The sequence below is a fragment of the Tribolium madens genome, unplaced genomic scaffold (genome assembly GCF_015345945.1).
Source record: "Tribolium madens isolate multiple individuals breed KSU strain unplaced genomic scaffold, Tmad_KSU_1.1 Scaffold_96;HRSCAF=242;Tcas5.2_LG5, whole genome shotgun sequence".
NCBI lineage: Eukaryota > Metazoa > Arthropoda > Insecta > Coleoptera > Tenebrionidae > Tribolium > Tribolium madens.
In genome coordinates, this window is record NW_025401068.1 from 8,005,695 (window position 1) to 8,029,792 (window position 24,098).

A 24,098-nucleotide genomic window follows, 5' to 3' on the forward strand; every position below is an offset into this window, starting at 1 on the left:
TACCAATAATCTTGGATATATTTTTTCATAATTATTTAGTAAAGGTGCAAAAACTTTGCCAGGAAAAGTCACAAATAATGTTAAACATAGTTACAATTCAGGATACAGCTTCTTTGTTTCTTCTACTAATAGCCTGAAGCAAAAAAAACATGTAAAATTATTTTTCCATCAGAAATAAATAAGGTCAAAGTACAAAATTTAAACTACTATTTTTATAGATGGACTTTTTGTAACATTTTTTTCATGTTCTTAAACAACTAACTTGTCATTTTTCTCTGGACCGCGAATTCTGAAACATCCTGTAATTCAATGTAAAAATCTTTACAAAATTTAATAACAGAAACATGATTACAAATAATGTATTCAGAATTTATTATAGAAATTATCACTGATGAACTCTAATTGAACACGGAATAATAATTTTCTTTAAACTTTCACTTGAAGCTAAACACAGCATAAATAAACAATCATCTAAAACTTAAAATAACTAATTATTATTTCTCGGCTAATGTCTCATCAGGAACCTCCAATCGCCTGCAGGATCCGCAATCAGCATTTCTGCCCCGATTGCAGGAAAGTGCAATCAGGATTTAGCTTAAAGCTGTGCAATTTCAGTCAAATAATAGAAATTTCGTAACGARCTTGTAATATCCGCCCAACACACATCACATCATGTCACATTTCGCCTCTTTATGGAGTTTTAGTCGACTTATCTTATGGATCAGCAGTTTGTAGTCGCGGCTCGCGCATCAGAGGCGGTGTTACGAAGAGCTGTCAAAGCAGCGAGAAAACACGTGCTGCTGAACGTGCCTAACCCCTTCCCTTCGCGATCATAGCAGATGCATTCATTCTAATCGCGTTTTAATATGGGAGACTCCAGGTGGACATCAAATTATATCATTGCAGACACGAGACAAAAAATTAGACGTTTACGCGTAATTACAAGGTTTTACGCGACGATTCGTTTAAATTGTTGTTTATTAGAGACGATTTGGTGAAGGAGTTTTTGTATTTAGAAAGAAGTTGCTCCAAGCTTGTCGCCAGCATCTGATTTTTTTTAATAAGGCTATGAAAGATCCTCTCAATCAGCAGATTTTCAATTGCCAGCTATAATCTTTACAAAGCTCACATCCTGAAAAAATAAATCAAATAGAATCATCACTAATTCAATTTTTATCCAATATCTTTATTGGAGCTTTTTACTCAAAGATATGTCTTGTTATAACTTTACAAAATAATGCATAAATTCTATTAAATAACTTACGAAATTTAATAACTAGAAAAATAATATGCCATGTTAATACTGCATTTGTTTACAAACATTAATTTGCTATGCCAATTAAGTATGTACTTTTAAGGTGAATTAACAATTAGAATATTAGCTTAAAAAATCTGTATACACAAAATTTCCATCATTATTGAGTTTTTCTATAAAAATTTACGATTTATAAATATTAATAGCAATTATAAAAATTTCTGATTACTTATAAATAAATTACCCATTATCATAATTATTTAATTAGCGGATATTATTTTCTATTCTTACTTAAAAAAAGTGTATTTTAAGTTCTCCTTCTGGGTAATTACGATATCACGATTTAGTTTATAAAATACTATACTCTATATTTTACTTTTAAAMGAAAAACCACCATAACAAATTATTTCACATTTTGATTTAATCAGTGAAATTGTCATTCAATAACCACCAACAGCGAAGTAAGCAAGGTTAACTCTGTGTGATAAATATTCAGTTGAATCGACATAATTCTCGTGTTTTATGTTTATGCAGAGCCGAGCCGCTGACATTTTTGAAAAATAAGTAAGACTGACATAGACACCTATCAGGAACTTGATACACTTGTAAGAAGCATGTGGGAAGAACAGATACATTTAAAATAATAGAACATAATCTTGAAAGACCGCTACACCATCTGCAGCTAATACACGACCATTTTTATAAAAATAAAAAAGAAAATATAGACTTTTAGACGTTACATTCTTGTGAAACGTATGCTCGAACAAATAAACAGTAAGTTTTCAGATCGAGTTGCCTGATCGTTTTACATTATGATGTCACAATGGATCACCAAAATCAATTTTATTTGCAAATTTAGAAGACTTGACGCAATAATGTCTGGAGATACTTTTAATAAGTCGAGGACAAGCATAAAAGGGACCGCCATGTGCTGTGGTATTTTTTTTTAATTATGTGAAGCTCGAAATTGTCTAATTAATTAAAATAATGTTTATCCAATAACATTTTTAGAAGGTTGCGAATGCATATAAATATAAATATATAATATTGAAAAAAATACAAAAGTGAACATAATAAATTTTATTCAGACACAAAAATGTTGTTAAGTTATTACTTGTTAGGCAGTGGCGTAGGCACTCATTGAATACCGGAATTCCAAATTCCATTCGATTTTCTCTAAGAATTCTTGTATAGATACAAAGGTTAGAATAAATAGCATTAACAAACTATTGGCTTTAAAAGCGGTGGTGTGGGTACGGTGTTTATTATTTAATAGTTCCGCCACTGTATTAGAAATATTATAATTAATTTCTTCAACCACCTTACGGAACAAGCGTTTAAAATTCCTCGAAATCAATGAACAAAGTAAATTCTTAATAGGTAGCAATAAAGAACGTTGTAGATCTCCGGAGCGCTTACTGAATTATTCCAGACGCTAAACGTGGAATTAACATATTTTTTTATAGATTCGCCCAGGTATTGAGAAAATTCTTTGACTGTCTCAAGGTTTTCTTTGTTTAGATGCTCAAGGTACGGTTTTTTGACGAATTGTTCATCAATCGGAAATTTGATCATCTCGATAATCGCCTAATGACTCGTGAATAATTTCCCAACAAATAAATTCCGCTGAAATGCAATTTTTCTGCACAATTTGATCAGTTACGAAATCCAAGTAATTCGAGTTGGCCGACTCAAAAAACATTCCAAGTGTGAACCTACCTGCATTCTCATTAAATTAACGTTGATGTAAGAGATGGAAGAAAATAAATCCTCACATTTATCATGATGGTCAGACAAGGCCCTACAATTATTTGGCAGATTTCATATTTGGGAACAATGCCTTTCCATGAGAATGCGATATGGAAGGGTCGGGGRTGTCGGCTCGTGAATAGGGTGATTTAACATTTCGAGATGCAAGGTGGTTGAAATGAAACGGCCACTCCCCTAAAATTCGGATTCGAGTTGATATTTTAACATTACGGACCAGCAGGCGGTCAACAAGCCACCACATAAAAAATACAGGTAAAATGCAACCATCTTTGTTTTTACAACCGACGCGACGTATTTTCAATAAACGTGCATACCTGCCTCACTCACCCTTGTCAAAAGTGCAAGGGTGACCCTCCACAAACTCTAGCAAAAAATAATTACTTTCAGTAAAACATCCCACCCCTTTTTCATTTGCAAGGCAAAAATACGGCTGGTATTTGCAAGAAATTTTCTACAAGACGCGGCCACCCCCTCGAATCTAGCGCAATGCAGTACGCATTTCTGGTCCGTGTCATGATTGGTTTGAAGTAGGTCGTATTATCATAATATCTCATTCCCTCATCGTAATGCAGGTAAAAATGTCGATCTTGAGTCAGACCGGTAAGGTCTCTCATATGGCAGAGCTGCAATAATCGTAAAAGAACTCTGGGATTCAAAAAGTGCGAGATTCCTTTCGWAATAAGGARATAAACTGTTTAACGCCTCAGGTACCTACCCTAGCTTTAATTAAATTAAAGAAACAAGAAAATAGAGGCAAACCTCACGATTCTTATTTCACACGTCCAACTGACGCTGACTTGTACATCAATAAAAAAAATCTAAAAGGCAATAAATATGATAATTTATTCAAACATAGTTTTTCGTGTAAAGACAAATTCCGTAAATTAATCTACCATGTATATTTTTATTGAACCAAAACGTGAAGTAATACATGCTCTAGCAAAATTTTTTATTCACACTTTTTAATTTATTAGGAATTGTAAATGTGATGATAGTTGCGTTATAGGGATATCTAATCTATATATCCAAGACGACTTCCCATAATAAAGCCATTCACGCAAGAAGTCCAGGTGCGTGAACTCAAAGAYGGATTTTGTACACACAAATAAAACTTTTTATACAATTGTACAGTCAGCGCCAAAACAGAGACCCCGTCCTAAACCTTTTCATTATTTTATTTATTCACCAAAATATGTTTTTTTTTTTAAACAAACCAACAAGTTTTAATTAGAAAGTACATACATTATAGGGCGTCTCACCTATAGCCTCCTATAGCTGTTATTTATGTCAGAAAGATTTATAAGAAGAGAGAGAATCGAGTAGTTCTAATTTAAGTTATAATATAGGAGATTAATTTTGCTAAACTGGAGTAAAAGCAAGCCCAAAGTATTTTTAAAATTACCTGCTTCTTATCAAGTTTTCTTTTTAAAGATTAGCCTTTATTATAAGTTAAAACTCAAAGCAATTAAACGCAGCATAATAATTAAAAAAGAAAAAAAATTGAGTTTCAATAAAATTATGACGTGTTGTTACACAAAAGATATTTTAGCTTTCTTGGCTTAATATGTTTCATTAGAGATTCTCTCTGTAGGGTTCCAATAATTACATCACATAAATACCAACCACCACAGGTGTAATCCTATACTATCATAATATGGATTACCCAATAAGTCTCAAGTCTTCCGGTGTTTTTTCTGCTATACAAGTCGATATTAAAATCAAAGTCTTAATTTTTTTAGATTCTGTCGAAATATTGAAAGAGATAATTATAGTTCCGAAAATAGCAAAAAAAAACATAACTTTCGAACATAAAGTGTTTATTTTAGCAAAAAAAAAATTATTGCTCGGTTATTTTTAATGATTTGTCACAATTTAATTAAATGACAGCCCATAGCAAGCCCCAGCAAACACCTGAAGACATCCTAATTAGACATAAATTCAGAGTRTCGAAGTGTATGTAGATTAGAGCATAATCTACCCACTGAAATGTTCAGAATATCAAAACAGGTGTTTTCTTTGACAACAATCKGAAAAAAATCGAAATAATGTATTTGACCTTGTCCTGTCAAAATTTATATAATCTTTTACATAAAAATAAAACCTATGACWAAAATTRTAAACCAAACCAAAACGCTGAGCAAAGAAGGGATTAATTCCTCCTTTGGGTCCACTAATGTTTCCAGTTATGTGAAATATAATCCCGTTTTATAAACCTGATGGGGCAAGGTATAAAAACACGGACCGTTCACTCCCTTAATCGAATCTCTTACATAACGGGGGTGCAGCCTGTCATTGCATTTACCTGCATACCAGACACCCCTCTCGTCGCGCCACACGAGAAGTTTTTTAAAATCTAAGAGGACAAAGACAAGGTAGAACCTCGACAATTATCGTTGTCCAAATGTTAATATTTATTTTGTGTTACCATAAAACAAGAAAAAGGAAGCCTGCTATTATTTTTCTAATTTAAAGTGAACGAATGCAGTGCAGGTGCGATTTTATCTTTCAGGTAGGGACGTTCAATTTGAACTTTACCTGACGTCAGGTTGCGTCAGATCGGACTAATGAAACGTCTTTTCACTATTAATCTATCGGAAGGAACATTTGCCGTTAAAAGAATGCAGTTGAAGATAAAATCTGAAGAATGGCTAAAACGTAAACGATTTAATATGAATTTAAATTGTAATAAAACTGAAAACACAACACGCATAAAGACAAAACTTTTCTTATACAGAGAAGGAATAAAGTCAGATGTCATAAAATAATATTTGGAAATATCTTTTTTATTGAGCTATCACGGTCAAGAAACAATACAATAATAGAGATTCCTCTTTTTATGGGTTCAGCTTTGTACTTTACTATTTCAATAAATTAGTTATAAAAGTTTCGGCCGTATTATTTATTTATTATTAAGCAGTTATGTACCACTACCACTATTGCAAGAATTATAAATCCATCCGTGAATGTTGGAGGTGACAAAACGTTTTCGTGTTCTTATCCAAACAGCACCAGAAAGATTAATTATTGCATGATGCTTCATCATTAATCCCGCTTCAGAAACGCCATATAGTTACGCTTGAATAAAAGTAAGGTTTGTTAAAAATTTACATTAAAGATAAAGCTGGTATTTGACTTGAGGATCTTAAAAAATGACAACACGCATGAACATCTATAATTATAATTATTATTCCTCGAAGGAAACATATAAATACGTCGTTGGAAAATTTTCCAACAACTATAGTAAATCAGTACTTACCCACGTTTCAATTACCATAAACATATGTAACTGTGATGTGGGAGGTTATTATAATTTTTTTAAAGCTGTTAAACTTTAAAATTGTATTTTCGGAACCTTTGTCTAAATCATCTGATATTTTTAATTGGAATTACTCTGTAAAATGTAATATTCTAACGTCAATCTTATGCAGTAAATGGTCAATAAAAGAAAAAAATCTCTTAAGAAAATCACTTTCTGTTATTTACAATATATTCACATCAAAACTATTAATAATAAGCCAACAGGTACGTGCAGAACTTTCACATTAACACATAATAATGCAAATGGATTAATGTGAGTATCACGAAGTTTTCTAGAAACTTGCTTAAAATTTGCCATATATCAAAAATTTATTCGTTGTTTCGTCGCTTACATGTGGAATGTTTTGTGTCTGACATGCTTCGGAACATTCCGTTCATAAATTCGGGTTTTTGCCTAAAAAATTGTCAAATGATTTCTATACTTTCATTGACTATTTTTGAAATAGCTTTATCATTTTTCACATGTAAAGGTCAACTTAATTTAAAATGCAAATTTTTACAATTAGAACAAGCAAGTAACTAATATTTTACAAGAACCATTCTGTGTAACTGTGAAAAGCTGTTGTTGCCAATTATAACTGTAACTTATGTACTTTTGTTGCTAATCAGGATTTAAATTTAAATAAGAAGAGTGTTGAAAATATTTATATAAATTGTTTCGTCTAAATGTGACACATTTTTGGAAGAAAGCGGTTGTCGTATTTGTCTTTGAACATGGAGAGTAAGTTGTTTAGATGAATACAAACCAGTAATAARTCCGATCAAAAAAGATTCGTTATATTTAGAACGGATAAGAAACACGTGCGTATGCCACCAAAATGTTATTTTCGAGACAAAGTGACTTTACATGAAAAGAAAGCAACTGTTTACCCACAACATGTAAGTAATACTGTCAATTAAGTCAGAATATTTTTAGGTCAAAACCGGAAATATGGACATACCTACATTGTATGTTTACAAAAAATGTAATAAATATAAAAATATAATAAATTCTTGATTAAATACCTACTGCTGAAATTATCTTGGTGTAAACCATTGGTTTATCATTAATTAAAATTATCGTGGTTGCAGCAATATTAACTCTATTTTGTAAAACGGAAATATTGTTATTTGGTAGTGCGTCCAAGGTCTAGATATTTATTCCGGAAACGTAAGATCCCCTTATCAATTTTGGCATACATGAACATTGTGTGAGGCATTTTTCTGATAAGCATATTTTGGCAATATTTTTCTACAATTATTGTAGTCACGCTATTATTCAGGAATTGATAAGCTTACGTGAAGTGGTACAAAATTTGAATAACGTGCGATCTTAAAAACTAATAAATTCACGAAAATTTTCATTTTTCAGGAAAAAATTATTAATTATAGAAAGATTGAACTCAATTCGACAGTGGGAGGAAAAATATCTTATGCCACGCTAAGAAATACTTGGCGACGAATAAAACAAATTTACGACAGGAAACATTAATCTGCAAAAATATATTTTTAAGCTAAATAAAACCTGAAATTTCCGTGCACTTGAGAGACCAATGCTTGACAAGTAAGTAGAAAAATGAAAAAATAACGATGTAAAATGAGATCATTAAATTAGAAGAATATGGCAGAAGGCGTCATAATTCTTCGATTTAATCAAAGCATTTCCAGCTGCATTTGTATCTATATTTATTTCTTTTACCCAATAACAAATCTTTGTCTTGGTTTACCTGAAGTTTAAAATAGTGTAATGTCAGAATGATATATAAATATAAAAACACACACAATGTAATTTAATATTCCGTTATATAGCTCGTTTGAGTTTTAATCAAGTGGAATTTTCTTCCTTTTACATTCAGGAACTTCCTCCATAATAAAAATATTTTAGTTGGGATTTTGCTAAAACAGTTACTCTGTTACATTCCTCGTCAAATATTAACAATAATTTATTCAAATTAAAATAAACGGCATGTTTCAGTTTACAGTGTAATTGTAAACATTAATGGAATAGCATTTCATGAAGGTATGACTGTATCAGTATGTCATAAATTTTACTAATGTGTCATAATGAATTATTTTTCTTTGTAGTCGCCCATGTTATCAAAATTTTAAATCATAAATTTTCAAAATTCGATACCTGTCTCAAATTTTTAAACTTATGACCTTTTCAGAATTTTGATTTATTTGTACTTCCATCAACACGCCAATAAAAGCTTATTTTCATTCAAACATCACTAATATTTTCTCTTTCGTGTCTTAGAAAACAAACTAATAAGTTAGAAAATGATTTGTGATATCAGTGGTGTAATTAAAAAAAGATATTAACATAAACTTTACCAAAGACGTACGGTCTGCTTTTTTAATGTTTTTCCGTATCAAACTAACACTTTTTCCCATCGTAACATAAATGATGAAGTTAGACAACCACACCTCTTAATAATGAATAGATTAACACTATGTGGTACAAATTACACAGTTCTAATTAATCATCGAACTGAAAAGGAAAAAAAGAGCAACAGGACTTGAAACTATGATTTATTTTCATCGATCGAGAAATATGAACAAAACTCTAGCACGAGACGATTTTTGATTTTTTACAAATCAGGCCATCAGCAAATTAAACCACTTTTCGACAATATCAAAAAGTATTAAATATAGCACTACACAAAATTTCTGACAGGTTGAAAATTATAACAGATCGATAGATATTCTGCAATATATCTTTCGACTATGGTGTGACAAGAGCCCGTAGCAATTTGTCATAAATTACTATAATCTAATTTTAAGGTTATTTTAATTGAATTACAACCTCAAAAGCAATCGACATAAAATGATTAATATAATGTCAGGACATTTTGTAATAAGATATCTAACGGAACTTTACGACTTTGGTTAATTATCGCGATTTTTGAAACTCAAAATTGTTGATGTTTAAATTTGTATCCTTGATACAGTTTGAAGCTTGTAATTAGTAATACATTATCCTCCCACGTTTAAAAAATTAAATTTAACTTCAAGTCATTTGAAAAGAATGTGTAGATAAGTATAGGTAGAGAAAATCGATTAATTATTGGAATGTGTGGTTGTGAACTAGATTTGTTGTTACAGACAACAAAGAGGATAAAAATTGTTTAGATAATCTGTGAACGGTATGGAAAATTGTCTGGAGGCACTTGATTCAATTCAGCTTTCATTGTTTTGTTCGAATTTCGAAGTCCTATAATTATATCGGATATGGTAATGAAGCAATTTGATTTTGCTGTTATTATCCTACATGTTATGATACCTGGAACAAATAGTTTATTTACAAAGCTTGAGGGAGTGCCAGTAAGCAATCAAGTGAAGTCGTTGCAACCAAATTAAGTGTAGGCGCTGCCATAACCATCTGATTGTTAATCCAGCTATCATTAAATGTGTAATCGCGATTGTAATTGACTCACCTGTGCAGCAAGGTGAGGGGTGATTGTCCCCTGGCAGTCTACAATAGTAGGAGGTTGGCGAGATGTCATGGCCCGTCTTAGACCATGTTTTTCCTGGTTTGATCTACACGATCATCCTTCACATCAACCAGAATCGAAAGCACAAACTTTTAAAACGTTTTTATTGTTCACGATAGGTGAACGACATCGTTTTATTGCATATCGCGCTTTTCACCAAGGACGCGATCTTGCCCAAATATTTTCATAGGAATCGCCAGGATTGACCTATATTCGCACTRACCGCTCTTGGTCAAGGAAAAGCCCCAAACCGGCACCGAAGGCGTACTTACAGYCTCTCAAAGCTCATTTCTAGTGCATTTCAAGCATCAGCTGTGCTATTGAACTACTGTTATCAGAGAAAAAATCAGATAATATCTAGGTGTATCAAGGCCCGGCCACAACTAACGAAAGCTCCTCTGCGCGTTTTTCCACAAAGCACCACTCCGGACGAACTCGGTTCTTCTCAGTCTCGATATATGCACGAAATCAATGTATTTTTTTTGTAAATATCGTAAATAAGTTGCACAGCACCCCGCATGAAGAAATGTCAATCAGTACACCACCTGCGACTTCGTGGAATTTCGCGAATTTCCGGACGACGCCGTGTCTTTGAACGACGCTTACGTCAGCAGCGTCTGTTTATCGATTCACGGGATTGTGCCAGGGCAGCTTCGTTTCCCATACATGTGAAAAAAGGACGTCAGTATTCGCGAAAAGTGTGCCGGAAAAAGATGACACCACGATGACCTTGTTTGAGGGTATGTTTTTTCGGCCTATATCTCAGAGATAAGTCAGTTTATTTTTGCGAGGAATGAGATATAGCTGGATTCAGGCGCCACATGAACTGGGGAATGAGACGAGGATTTTTTCAAAAGACACGGTGGTTGAAATTTTTTACTAGTTACAACGAGAAATTTAAATTGCAGTGGAAAAAGTGCTGGAAACGCGCGATCATCAATTTCCTTCGTCAGTCTTTGAAAATAAATCTTTTAATTCCTGGGGTGCTAAGTGAATGCAAGGGCGGTAATTTTCTTCACCATCAAACCMGAATATAGACTTTAAATTAACATAGGAGGGATTCCCCCATCAATTATTCTCTCGCCAATGWTCTTGAAGAAGTTTCGAATATTCTTTTTTATGCAATTTGAAATATACCTAAACATACCTCTTTTTTAGTTTCCTCCAATTTACTTACAATTTTTTTAGGTGACTTGGGACTTTAGATAAGTGCAAGTAGGTAGGTATATTGTAAAGGTAATATTAAATACAGCCGTGAGTTATTTAGAATGTCTATTTAAATGTTATGTGAAGAGATTTCAAGTGTTTATTTCTAACGTGAGAACTGGTTAAGAACTGTCATGTATAACATCGACTTATTATTTCTTCTTTCTTATAGTACCACTAGAAATTTTTTGTCGAGTTGCTAACTAAAAGGGACCAAATCATTAAATTCTTATTATGTGATTTGCATGCATAATATGCGCAAAATTAAAAATAATTTTTGTTTAGTCATTGTATAGCAACATTTAATAACGTTAATCACTTTGGTTACATTTAACATAACTTACTTGTACAGTAATACAAAAAAAAATCACCCGATTTAGTGTAAAAAAAACGATTTTGTTATTTCCTTATGGAATTGTAAGACCAAATTATAAATTTAGTGTTTAATCAAAATGTGATAAAAATGGGTTACATTTGATTGTTCTTATTTATTTTTTTGACGGCGATTAGAAGCAAACAAAGTAAATATTTGTCTTCAAAGAGCATAAATGTTAGCATTCATATTTTAAAGAGCAAAATTACCATTTGTGTATTTGCTGTAGGCTAGCTCTTTGTTGTTGTATTCTTATCATGCATATAGAAGCTAGWAATAAACATATCGCTTTGAGCACAATAATAATAATATTATTTCGTGGTCTATGCAATATTGTTTAAATTTATTCATAAGACCCTTTTGTTGTTTTCTTGTACCTGAAATAGTTTAAATAAATTTACCGCGTGTTGACCTGCGATATGCAGTTGTTTATTGTTTCTCGTTTACTAAATATAACTGTTGTATCACTGTATCTCWTTTTCCTTGAGTCCATTTCGGAGAAAAATAAATCTAAAATGTGGAGAATCGCGCCGAGCGAAAATAAATGTCTTATGTATTATTAATTTAAGCGGTTAAAGTTCCTTAACTTTGTTTGAAGTTAGTCAAGTTTAAATATAACCCGAGTGTAAAAATGCGAAACGGCCATGTTCTGGCGCTATATGTGAATTATAATCTCGATCAAAATAGAATTTTGGAAAGTTTGAGAGAGCATTATGTATGCTTTAAAGGGTTGAATGTTGCTTTTATGATAATAGGGATGTCGGTCTAAGCTCAGTAATGCCGAAGCAGTAAACAAAACGTGCCAAATTCGTAACAGTTTATCGCTCTCAAGTTCCCGGCACTAAACAGATATTTGCGATAGCAATTTGTAAATTTATCGTCCAAATTATTGTGTTTTCCATGTTTATCCAGTTTTCATGTGTGACAATAAATCTTCCCGGAACGAAAAAAGGGAGAGTCGAACCAGCGATGAAAATCTCCGACAATCACACTTAATTTGTTTAATTTACTATGACAATTTTGGTACATTTTTTTAGCAATTTTTTATATCTGTTTCAATTATATTTCAATTAGTTGGAATATGTATGGAAGACAATTACTTTATTTACAAATTATACAATGTTGTTTTATGCAAAATATGAAATAATGTTGATAATGCAACGTGGGAACTAGAAAATTACACGGGCCTCTATATAGGGTTGTACTTCAACCCACGCATTGAAGCCTCCAGCACTTGGCGAAAAAGTTTCTTTTTATACTTTTTGCTTATTTATGTATTGCACCATCCAGAAATAAGAAAAAATGTGATTGTGTTTCATTTTGTCTTAAAATTCAATATTCACGAAAGTGAATTCAATAAATCCATTTAGAATCACGATTTTTGTTTACCACAGTGTTTAGAAAAATCGCCATACCTATTTAATAGTCTTCTTATTAACATTGTTTAGTTGTTTAGTACTCTTTTTATTTACCGCAAAACTTGTTTAAGTTATAAGTGTCCTTATAAAGAAGTGTAATGTAATAGGAGTAATTGAATTACTAAATCACTGATGAAAGTTTATATAAAATTTGTTTTTGGTTAAAACGGAATACTCTTTTGAGAAATGATGCTTGCTCTAGTGTAAACCCTATTTTATGGCCACGTTTCAAGAAAAGTCGGCGTTGAAGAAATCTCGAACAATGAAAAACTTTTAATGCGTTTGTTTTCTTCGTTTTTGCCTTTAGCGTGGACCAGATAACATTTCGAACGCTGCTGAACATGAGTTATAATAAATATCAACAATGCGGGTATTTACATTGCAGTGCTTCATAAATACATTATGTAATATAAACACAATCCACAGAAGGGCAACTTAGGAGGCATAAATATTGAGGAGTTTCTTTGAAAATGTAAACAATTCATTGAATGATCGCAACGTTGGGAGCTTTCACGCATACGGTCGATGTATATTTAGGTGAGAGCCGGCGTAATATCGTAACCGTTGAACAAAACACCCACCTTAGCTTTTGTAGGTTTTCAGGGCTATAAGGATAAGCGAGGAGAGAATTTATTTGGTCTTTGCCCTGTAATAATCGGATAAGGGATTTCATTTATTAAGTAATCGATTACCTATAATCCATACAGACTTATTGGGGCGTTAATTATTGACATTTGACCGTTTCACCAAGCTTAACTAGCAACTTACTTTGGGTAAATATTTGATGTATTATCAAAAAGAAATAACCGAGCCGAGCTCTTAAATAGAAATGCGAAACGCTAGATTAAACTGAATCATGCTGTTATCCTGCAGAACTCCGTAAGCCTATTAAAGCTGGGGCTGCAACCTCCAATTATCTGAAAAACTCAAGAATAGATTAAGCCAATGCTGAAAAACCGCAGGATATAGGCGGAAGGAAGAATGTCAACTGAGATAATTGACATTGTCTGCATTCCGGATCAAGTGTCTGTATATTCGTGTTTTTACGATTATGTCAACTTAAAACTCGGAATAATAATCCAAGTTTATTGAGCCAAATTGTGCCAAATCAAATTAAGTAAAGATAAAAAGAGAGTCACGTATCGTTAAAACACTCCAATAACTTTCTTTGGCTCCCTCGGATTATTTTTTGCTTCATATAATATCAACATAAATCAAAGTAAATTTTGTTTTTCCAATTTTATTACCAATTCAAATCAAGTAACTAGATCATAATTCATGTAGTTTGCTTGAAATTCAAAGGGGCTCTCTCCGAGAGCTTCCATCGATTATTTGGACGAATTTTAAAGCAGTTTGCGGTTTTAGCGAGACTTTAGAGCACTTGTTAATTTATTTATAATTCGAAATTGTCACTTTTATCTAGGACCACCTAGGCGATGATAACAAGGGTTTAATTTCTTTACGCTCTGCTCMACCAAAAATTGGCACGATGCTGAAACTAATTAATTCAAAACATCGTTTCAGGCCTCTAGTTACAATAGATCGTTAAATTAATTTCCCAGTTATTCCGAAACTAGCAATTGAAGATATTGAACGACACCTCACTTATTAAACAAATCCTGGTGTCAAATATATAGAATCCTTTTGACAACTCAAACATTATTTCCCCTTTCGAATATTTAACTTGCTGAGTTCCCGAATTTTAAGTTTGCTCGATACATTAATTGTTATTAATAATATCATCTAAACAAAATAATGACTTTTGACTTTACACGATTATTATATTTCATAAACGCAAACAAAACTATATTTATCTTGCAGCATAACTAACAACGTGGTTAGATAAAGGTACATATATACATTTCATCTCCAGATACACYAGCCTCCGGATAAAGAACTGACATATATCTATCTGCTTCACTCTGCTATGTTAAAAATTCACTCTCGTAATGTGAAGTTATTTGACATTTGCCTATACGAAAACAGATTCTTATTCTAAGCCACGACTGATCAAACTTAATTAAGCAATTTGCAATAAAATTGTCTCTTTTTAATAAAGAGAAACTCCAAACAGGTTTAAACTATTGTTTTGATTTCTTGGTGGCAATGAAAACATCATATTTTGACTTATGGTAGTTGATTATGTGATGTATAATATTATTAATTTGAGTGGGGTGTTTGAGGCGATGAGGGAATGTTATTTGCCTTGCAATCGGATCAAAAAACTTGACGCAAAAGATGCAAGAAAAAAATGGTATTGTGTTGACTTTCCAATCAATATATTTATAAATATTAATTAATTAAACACGTATTTTTACTTTTTATTATTGTAGGTATCGTTATGTTGCTAAGATAAATGTTTTCAAATTAAATGAGAAAAACAATCGAATAAACAAATTTTTACCTTTTTTCTTCTTTTATAAGAAACAAGAGAGTGTACTTTATATTTTTTTTTGAGGTGCTGAATGCTAATTTGAAACCATTTTTTATTTCTATTCTAAATATTGAAAGAAAATCGCACTTAAAGTTCTAAAAGTGGCTCTTTTTAGCAGGTTTATTCCAATTAAAAAAAATCAGAAGTACTCAAAAGAACTTGTTTGTTTCTATCGGTTCTAATTTTTTGTATAATCACGTTTTTTCAAGTATGTACCACATTACGAAAATTTGAACTGTCTGGAGTTGATCTTTTTTCTAAATGAAAATATACCAGTAAAACACTTGAAAACAGCTAAAAAAAATTTCAATTTCAAGCAAATTTTTCTAAAAATTTCTTAAATGAAAATAGGCATCAAGTTTGTATTCAGCATTTTAAAAAAGCATAATGTTGTACACCCCGTTTTAAAGTATAAGGATTTTGTTGTTTGGTGTTTCACAGTATTATTATTAAAAGTACAAATAAAAATAAAAATATAATATAAAGTAATAAATAAAAGTAGTTCAAAGGAAATTAATAAAAATAGTAGTCTTTTTAAATAATAATCTATTACATTCCAAAGGTTTTGGCAAGACGGGTATGATAAAATGATAAAATTGTTTTCAAAGTACATATATTTTTAAAAGTGAAATGTTTTCTATTACAGAAAAGTATAGTAGCATAAGAGTAAAGAATTTTTTTGCTTTCTTAAAATACATAATATAATAATTACAACAATTTAATTTAATCCTATAAAAATTTTAAGTAGTTGAACAAAGCGTATAGATGACAAACACAAATAGAGTTAATTAAAGTGGGAAGTTGATGACTTATTTGTTCTTTTTGGGAGTAAATCTCTTTGGCGCTATTTACACTTGTCTAGAGCAAAGCTAACTCCTGGAGTCAACAATAATTTATTAAATCTCTTCCCCTTAGATCTTTTAATCCCCGGCTTCGACAAACCGCTTGCATTCTGCGGTGGCGCTCTCTGTCGTTATTGTCGCATAATATCTGAACATAATTGCATGGCAATTGAAGTGTGTTGAAGATAGGGCAGCGTTCTGTGAAGAGCTCCGAGTCGTAACCCCCGGAAACGCAAAACGTTTCGCGGAGTCAATTTTGCAACCATAATGAAATTAGAAGGGCGATAAATACACGGATGAAAAATGAATGGGGCCTTTGAAGTTGGTCAGAAAGGAATGACCGGAATTAACGTGAATCAAAGGTCGTTTTTTGTGATGACTGAAGAATTGCAAGAAAGGGGTGTAAATGTAAACATTTGATATTTTGTGTTTGAGAGCATTTTATTGGATATAAAAATTGTTTTCGTGCACCTGGTAAGACCATTTTGAACACACGGTGAATTCGCTATTATAAAAAATAAAAGAGGGATTATTTACGTAAGCAGCGGCCGGAGCAAAAGAACCCTTAAGCCCCTCTGCGATAAAGGTAAAGCCTGCGCCGTAACGTAAGCCCTAATACACTTTTAACGCAACATTACAATAAAAAGTACCCGCGTATTGATTGCACCTAGATGAGATTTTTATACTTTATGGCGTCATAAAAAGTCATTTCAAAATGGCGTCCATCTTATTTTTATGAGTTGCCGGTTTCCCTTTTCCTTCACCTTGGAAGCAGCAATATGTAAGGGACATACATCAGCAATTTCATTTCGGCGCTACGTCGCCGAAAGTTTGTTTACTCGGCTCGGTTCGGCTTGGGGGCTGCAACGAGGACGTAGGTCGGGGATGGAGCCAGAAGGCCGTATATACCCTAGCAACTACTGCAAGTATATATTAGGTACGCTCTCCCAAAATCGATATGGTTTGTTTTGCGCGGGGGCAAGAGGGACAAGTAAGGGCGGAAGAGAAATACGCGCAAAGACGGGGTGCGGGGCGAATGCGTATGGTACGCCATGTTACGAATTGAACGCCACAAAAAACATTTTACACATGAACATTGCAGCAGTGTTTAGTCAATACGGCAATGAGCARCGTGAAATTCTCCCAAACAAAATAACAAAATGTGTTTTCGTATACGAAGATGTGCCACGCACCAACCACTCTACCCTCGCAAGTGAGTAATAATTACGCCTTTAAATGTTGCTTAAATCGCCCCTTGCGCATGCCAAAAAACTAAGCTAATTACAATTTTCGGCGGACACTCTTGCCAAATTCGCGCTAGGATTTGYCTGCCCTGTTTGTGACAAATGGGAAGGGATGTGGGATGTCGTGGGGGAAGAGGAAGGAGATGCACACGGAAATATGCGAACTACCGTTCGCACATTTACACGCACCGGAAATAAATTTTTCAATTTGAATAAAGGTAGAGTCCGCATACGTTAAGGACGATTTTTGAATTTAGATATAACACATGCGTGCATCAAAAACACAAATTCTGAATATCACGTTACATAAACAACACGAATTTACTAATAATTGCTCGAATTCCTCGAAATTTTTCGTCGGTTTGTTCCAAGGAAAAATCTCCTGTGCATCATGTATATGTCAACGAAAGCGTGAATGATGGACTGACTGAAAGCCGCATCGTTTTCTTATAAATGTCAACTACCATTAATTAATATGTTGCAAATGTAACGCGAGTAAACAAAACGCTTGTACCTAAAGTTGTCTTTACTAATTAATGTTTTGATTAATTACCGGCCAGGTTATTAGAATTTTTAAACTTAGTAAAGTCATAAGGTAATAATATTTTCCAACAGATGTAAACTGCCCAAATGTTGGCTAGTGGCTAATCCTCGGATTAAGACTTGACTTGACTTCAGGTCGAAATTCTTTCTTGAAAAATTTAGGGCAAGTCGAAAAGGTCCAAGCAGCAAACAATGTCGCACAAAAGTAAACAATAGCGAAACCAGCCAAACTCGATACAGCCATTTAAATTTTTTCTTGACATGCTTAGGGGAGGCCAACACAATGCAGTCCGCGGTCAGTTGCAAATTGCAAAGTTGCAAGTTTTCCATGTTTCCTACTCGAATATCTTCTTCAAACCGCTACTAATAAAGAAATAAATTAACTCGCAGCATGTCCTGGTCACCATAATCCTGTTTTTTTTAACCAATTTTATAGATCAAGAGTCATCATAACCACTTGATTATTGACGTCAWATATCCTTAATTTATATTCATTCCTCAAAATCCAAATTTTAATACGTTAAAAATATGTAGACAATATTTCGTTAACTTGAATCATTACATTGATTTCGTGTGACGTTGATTACGCAATTTCTATTTGATTGGTTATTTCTAATTCTGTAAAACAAGGTAATAAAATGGAATATTTATGCAAGGTGTTGGTGGAGTAACGTAGGGACAAACATATTGAAATATTTCGACTCTTTTTATCATAACGWCGCACGAAATTCGTGTATTACTAGTCAAAGCTCCAATAATGGCCCAAGAATTTATTACAAAGAAATTTCGTCAGTCTGAAAACGACAGATACACAACTATTGGCGTATTCAGGGGACTGAAAAAGCGGTAATTCCCCTCTTTGGTCCTGAAAATTTTTATTCATGTTATTAAAAAAATGTAAAATACATATCTGATTTGGTGGTAATTTTGTAAGTGAAAACAAAAGACTTGCTTTTAAATTTTCTAAACTTATTAAAATTAGGGTACGCGATTTTCTTAATGTAAATTTTAAAATACTGTCTGCTAAATCTAAAATACATCGCAAATGTATTCTTCTCTTTTATTTTCTTTTTTACAATTATTATCAGCGTAGTATCTTTAAAGGATATTTTTTTTCTTGACACCTTTAGGACAAAAGAGCAATAACGATGTTTAGTCACATGCGGGCTCCCATGTGGGATAAGGAAATCGGTTGAGAATTATATTGTATTCTTATCGTCGCGTTAAAAATACTTAACGTTAATGGAAGTATTTGTCGTTATCGGAATTGGGTGTTGGCAACATTGAAATTTGAAATTTGTGTCGTCTTCATTTCCTAATTCGAGTGTCAATTTCCCCGCAGACAGTCGAATCCCTCGCAGACAGTATCAATCTAGAGCGTCGTAATTAGCGTCGGTTAAACCGCAAAAATCGCGTCTCCGCAGGAGGGCGGTCTAGGTGCGAATGCGAATAGCGGAGAAGAATGCAATGTTGCAGTGTAAGTCGGGCGGACGTACGGACATGGCCGGTTTTTCTGATCAGAGTGTAGCAGCCATGATGGCAGGCTAAGTGCCACCGAGAGCAAGTACTGCTCAAATCGTGGTAGGCGGTAAACGCGGCAGGTCGACGCGCAAGTGTTCTGCACGCACTAAGTAAGCAGGCGGCTGTGGACCGATCGCGATTGTTTCAACAATTGCAACCGCTAGCTAGATTGCACTCCATTGTTGGCTGTTGTTATGCATTGTTGTTGCAGTTGAAATTTTTTTACAGTGCAGTGATTTTTTTAAAAATCGGTTGCGATTTTTTTACAATTTTTAGTTGTGGTACGTTTAGTGCAGTGGTTGATTTCTCGACAATTATTTCAGAAGACCGACAGCCGCTTAAATTTAAAAACACCAACAAATCGTGAGTCTTTAAACCAATCAATTTAAAATTGCGAGGCGCGCCAATTTAGTTCAAAAATTATTCGTCAATTTCTTTCGCGATATAATCTCACTCAAAATGAAGTAAACGAAACGATTTGCATCTGTGTTTGTGTAAAAATAATTCAAGAAAAACAAATTTTAATATTCTATTTTGGCACGCGGATGACACATTATATTTTCTATAAATACCAGAGGAATAGTTTGATAGTGAGACGAGAAATGTGGGTTTTCGTCGGAGTAAATTAGTGAGGGTGAAAAGAAAAAACCTGTAAGTAGATGCATGAAAAGCGTAGATTGACAGAGAGAGAAGAGTAGGGGTGTAAGCCCCCGTATCGTGGACGCTTTTAGAATTCCGTTTCGCTCCAGGAGTAATTCGTCAATGTTTGATCAATTAAATTGCATTAAACTGCGTATTGATTTTGCAATTATTGGGAACCAATCAGAAATGGACTTTTTTCTTGTACTTCTGTGTTGCGCACGAACGTAGTTTTTAACTCGCCGGTTTTTCTATTTTTGCGCATATCCCGAATTTTTTGCCATTGCGCCATTGTCCACTTACTAATTTTTAGTGCTGTATTGATTTTATTTATTTTAACGCTTCCGCTATGAGCGAGCTTTCGCGCTTTGCCTCTGTCTTCACCTCTCCAAAAAAGCCACATTTTCATCTCTTATCGTTCCACTCATTACCATTAATTAACCATTTCTATTTTTTGTAATTAGACCAACCTTGGCKATCTAATTACGTCCAGTCATAAACCGATGGCCAATCTTTCGGAAATTACATTTAAAATAATAATATTCATAACGCAAGAATTTATTACGACGTGTTTTCCAAAATAACTTGTTTTTATCGAAAACAATTAGCATCTAACGACAAGGTGTAGGTAAATTCTTCAAAGTGGGCGTTAARGTAATTGTTAATCCAACATTAAGCCTAGATGAGCACCGCGCTTTCTATTTTTAAAGGTTATTTCACCTTATAATTTATTGTAATTTGCAATATGATATCATTTACTTGAAATTTTAGCAGTCGATAAGATTATTCCTAACCAGTGATTCATGCTACAATAAACACACTTAAATCATTCCTTAATCGAGCTAAAATCCATCTCGCACGGATTAATTAAACAATTAAATCCGTTGAAACAATTCATTAGCACAAAGATAATTTTGTGGCGCCATCTACATAACTTGCAGAAGACTCATCTCTGCAACACCGCAGCTTTCTTCTCCACTCTAAAAATAGGCACTTGAGCACCCATTTACGAGACCAAAATGTGCCCAACGACCTTGATTTATTTCGTTTACAAACTTTTTAACCATTTACAGTTCATCTTCTAACAATTATTAATAGTAGCTCGGAGCTTTCGGAGCTAAAATCCAACCTCGAACTTTGCATACCGATAAAATCAATGGCAAAATCACCAACAAAAAACAGCTGTTCTCAATTCACCCAGTAATGGTTAGAGGCATCCTCAAGCTATAGCTCGACTCRCACCTGGTCATCCTAATAACGTTGAATAATAATATGTTAGCGAATTCGTTCTAAAATACCAGTTAAATCAAAGGATTGCTATGCACACGGAGATTAAATTTAATAAAGATGCACTGGCATAAAAATAACCAGCGGTATTTTTTAAGCAATTACGCACGATTAATGTTGGGACCAGTTGTTACACGCATTATGCATGTAAAATATTTTTAAATATCTTGGCATGAGTGCTGTCGAATAATCCACATGCATTCATTTAAAATTCGAACTTTCAGGTCCATTGTAAAAGTTTATTGATCAAAATTATTTAAAATGTTACAAGATCATCTTTACAACTTCACACATAAATAATTTTTCGGATTTTTCAACCTACAAACAACTTTTATGACTTTTATTAAAGTTACAAATCAAGTTTTAGATGATCTTATCATTTTTTGATGTTCTCCTGCTATCAAACACCGGCCCAGTTTACGTAACGATTTCTTCCTGAAATTCAAAAGTTATGGTAACCAAGAATAGTTCTCAGTTTCAAATCTTAGACCATAATGTTATAAAGACCCTGGACACGTTCTAAAATTACATTATTTTGTCAAAAGCAGTAGCTGTAGAATTCGAATGGAATTTAAATGGGTTTTAAAATCTTCTTTCATATTTTGCGCCAAAGCAATTTTAGATATCAACTCTATTTAAAAAATATTCAAAGGATTAAGAGTGTTAACAGCTCGTTAAAAAATCAGCCTGAAATAGTGAGTTCTTGAGATTTTTTATAGATATGTACTTATTACCACGATTACAGGGATCATGATCCGAAACTGTTGAATCAGCGCTCCAAAATCGTCGAAGGGCTTTACAAGAGACTTTAAGTAAATTGACATGTCCCTGAAGAATCCTTAATGTACACTTAGGCGTCTGCAAAATTTTCAGGAACAGTTTTAATTTCGGGTGCTTTGTTTAGATTAGAATTGAAATCAGGAGCCTAATCGTTTAATTAATTTTTGATTTCTTTGATTTTCTGTTAATAATTTTATAAGTTTATGTGCCTCCTAGATATAATATTTACAGAAAGTAAATACAGTACAATTTTAATTCGTCATTTATTTCAATCTTTCATTTCATTTTCATCCTCATTATATTAGATATTTTTCCTTTAAAAGTATTTGGTATTTGCGCTATTTGATATCGTTATTGCGGTTAATTGTTATTGTACTGAGCGGAAGTCCGGTTAGCTTAAGAACGATATTTAATCTAATTTTTAGGGTAGAGGATGCTGAATAATGCATGTTACATATCAAGTGTTGATCCTAATTGAAAATCCTACTGAGTGCACCAAGTTAATTTTTTTAATGAGCTCACTATTAATTTCGCTTCTTCAGTTCTCTAATTGGGTTTTTGTGGGTAGAAACATTAAAAAACTCATATTTCCTGAGATGTATTGTTAGTTTTTACGAGTTATTATCCAGCAATTAAGTGCCTAAACTGTAATGAACASAATGGTAATTAAAATATTTGTTTTGTGGCGCGTAAAAGTAAATTAAAATAATACTTTGGTAATAATTATGGTATTTCCACACGATAAATTCATAATTATAATCAATGTGTAATTGTTAATTTATAAATATTGCCAAATTGCGGAAAAAGTACGTAACTAAACAATTTAAAAAATGTGCCATTATCTTTAATTCTTTAACTCGTAATCAAGAATAATTACTCTAATTACCGAAATTTATTACATGTAAAAGTTCCTGGTTTTACACCGAAATTTGTGAATTTTTAAATCGCTTGGGATATGGATCAATAAAAACTGATTTTTTTTCAGTAATTTGTGATAGGTGTGGCGTAAACTAAATGCTTCAATAATTAAATGTCAGTGTCAAGAACATAAGGCAATAGAGCAGAACGTCGAGTCGAAAACTTCGTCTACTCGAATTAATCCTCTAAATAATTGTTATTCAACTTAACAATCTTTGAAATTTACATAAAAGTGACTTYTTTTACGTCATAATTCCTCCTTACTCAGATTAATTTTCGACTGTTAACACTGCTAACTGGAGGAAATTGTGCGATTTTTATTTAACATAAAAGTATGCAATCAATTAAACTAGTGTTGGCGTAACATCTTAAATTTTTGTTTTTTGATTTGTGAAAGGATAGCGTCATACATCCAATTAGAGTGCAATAAAATCTTGTCAATTACGGCATTTTCCGTTCTATTTAATTATTTTTCATTGGTTTATTTATTCTTTTGGAGAAATTGATTGGGTTTAATTTAAACAAAATTTTCGGTTTTACTTATTTCTTTCAAGAAAAAACTATATACTTATATTATCAAGAAAACACGAAAAAGAATTAAAAAGACAAGTACAAACTGCTTTGAAAAAACACACGCAAAATGAACTATAAAAAAAACAAAATTTGTATAAGTAAATATTATTAGTAGTTGAAGTAATACAAGTATAAAATAATGATCAGTACCTAGTATATTATAACTAAGGCTCGGATTATATGCACGAAAAATTCGTAAAATATGCACGTATTTTCACAAAAATATGCACAAAGTTGAGATAATTTTTATCCTCGAGTACACTAAACTTTGTATTTTCGGCATCTTGAACTGCACACGAAGAACACAAGAGAATAAATAAATTGGTTTTGCCTCAGACAAGCCAWTTTAATAACCTAGTAATTAAGCCTTTTTAAGAAATCTGTACTTTTCATATCACATCACTTTAAACAATTTTGCTAAAATTCATTTGCAGGCAACTACTTATCCGAATAGAAGGATTTATTCGTTTTATACCAGGTGAATCGAAAGTATAGAACCAAACG

At 32.8% G+C, this 24,098-nt stretch overlaps 2 protein-coding genes across 20 annotated transcripts in view; one reads left to right on the forward strand and one right to left on the reverse strand.

Annotated features, from left to right (window-relative positions):
- The window catches only part of LOC123013827 (voltage-dependent L-type calcium channel subunit beta-2), a 71,863-nt gene extending 61,497 nt beyond the window's left edge, over positions 1 to 10,366 (reverse strand). For 10 of the 11 annotated variants that reach the window (XM_044412643.1, XM_044412640.1, XM_044412637.1 and 7 more), the window contains exon 1: positions 9,760 to 10,366. In XM_044412643.1, the coding sequence (XP_044268578.1) occupies positions 9,760 to 9,828 (69 nt within the window). In that variant the 5' untranslated portion in view covers positions 9,829 to 10,366. The remainder of the gene's footprint in view (positions 1 to 9,759) is intronic. The other variant, XM_044412648.1, reaches the window with a different exon arrangement.
- Positions 10,367 to 17,202: 6,836 nt separating this feature from the next.
- Positions 17,203 to 24,098, forward strand: part of LOC123012639 (protein abrupt) — a 25,584-nt gene continuing 18,688 nt past the window's right edge. For 5 of the 9 annotated variants that reach the window (XM_044410680.1, XM_044410685.1, XM_044410686.1 and 2 more), the window contains exon 1: positions 19,519 to 19,760. The gene's annotated coding sequence lies outside the window, so the exon portion shown is untranslated. The other 4 variants (XM_044410683.1, XM_044410681.1, XM_044410682.1 and 1 more) reach the window with 4 other exon arrangements.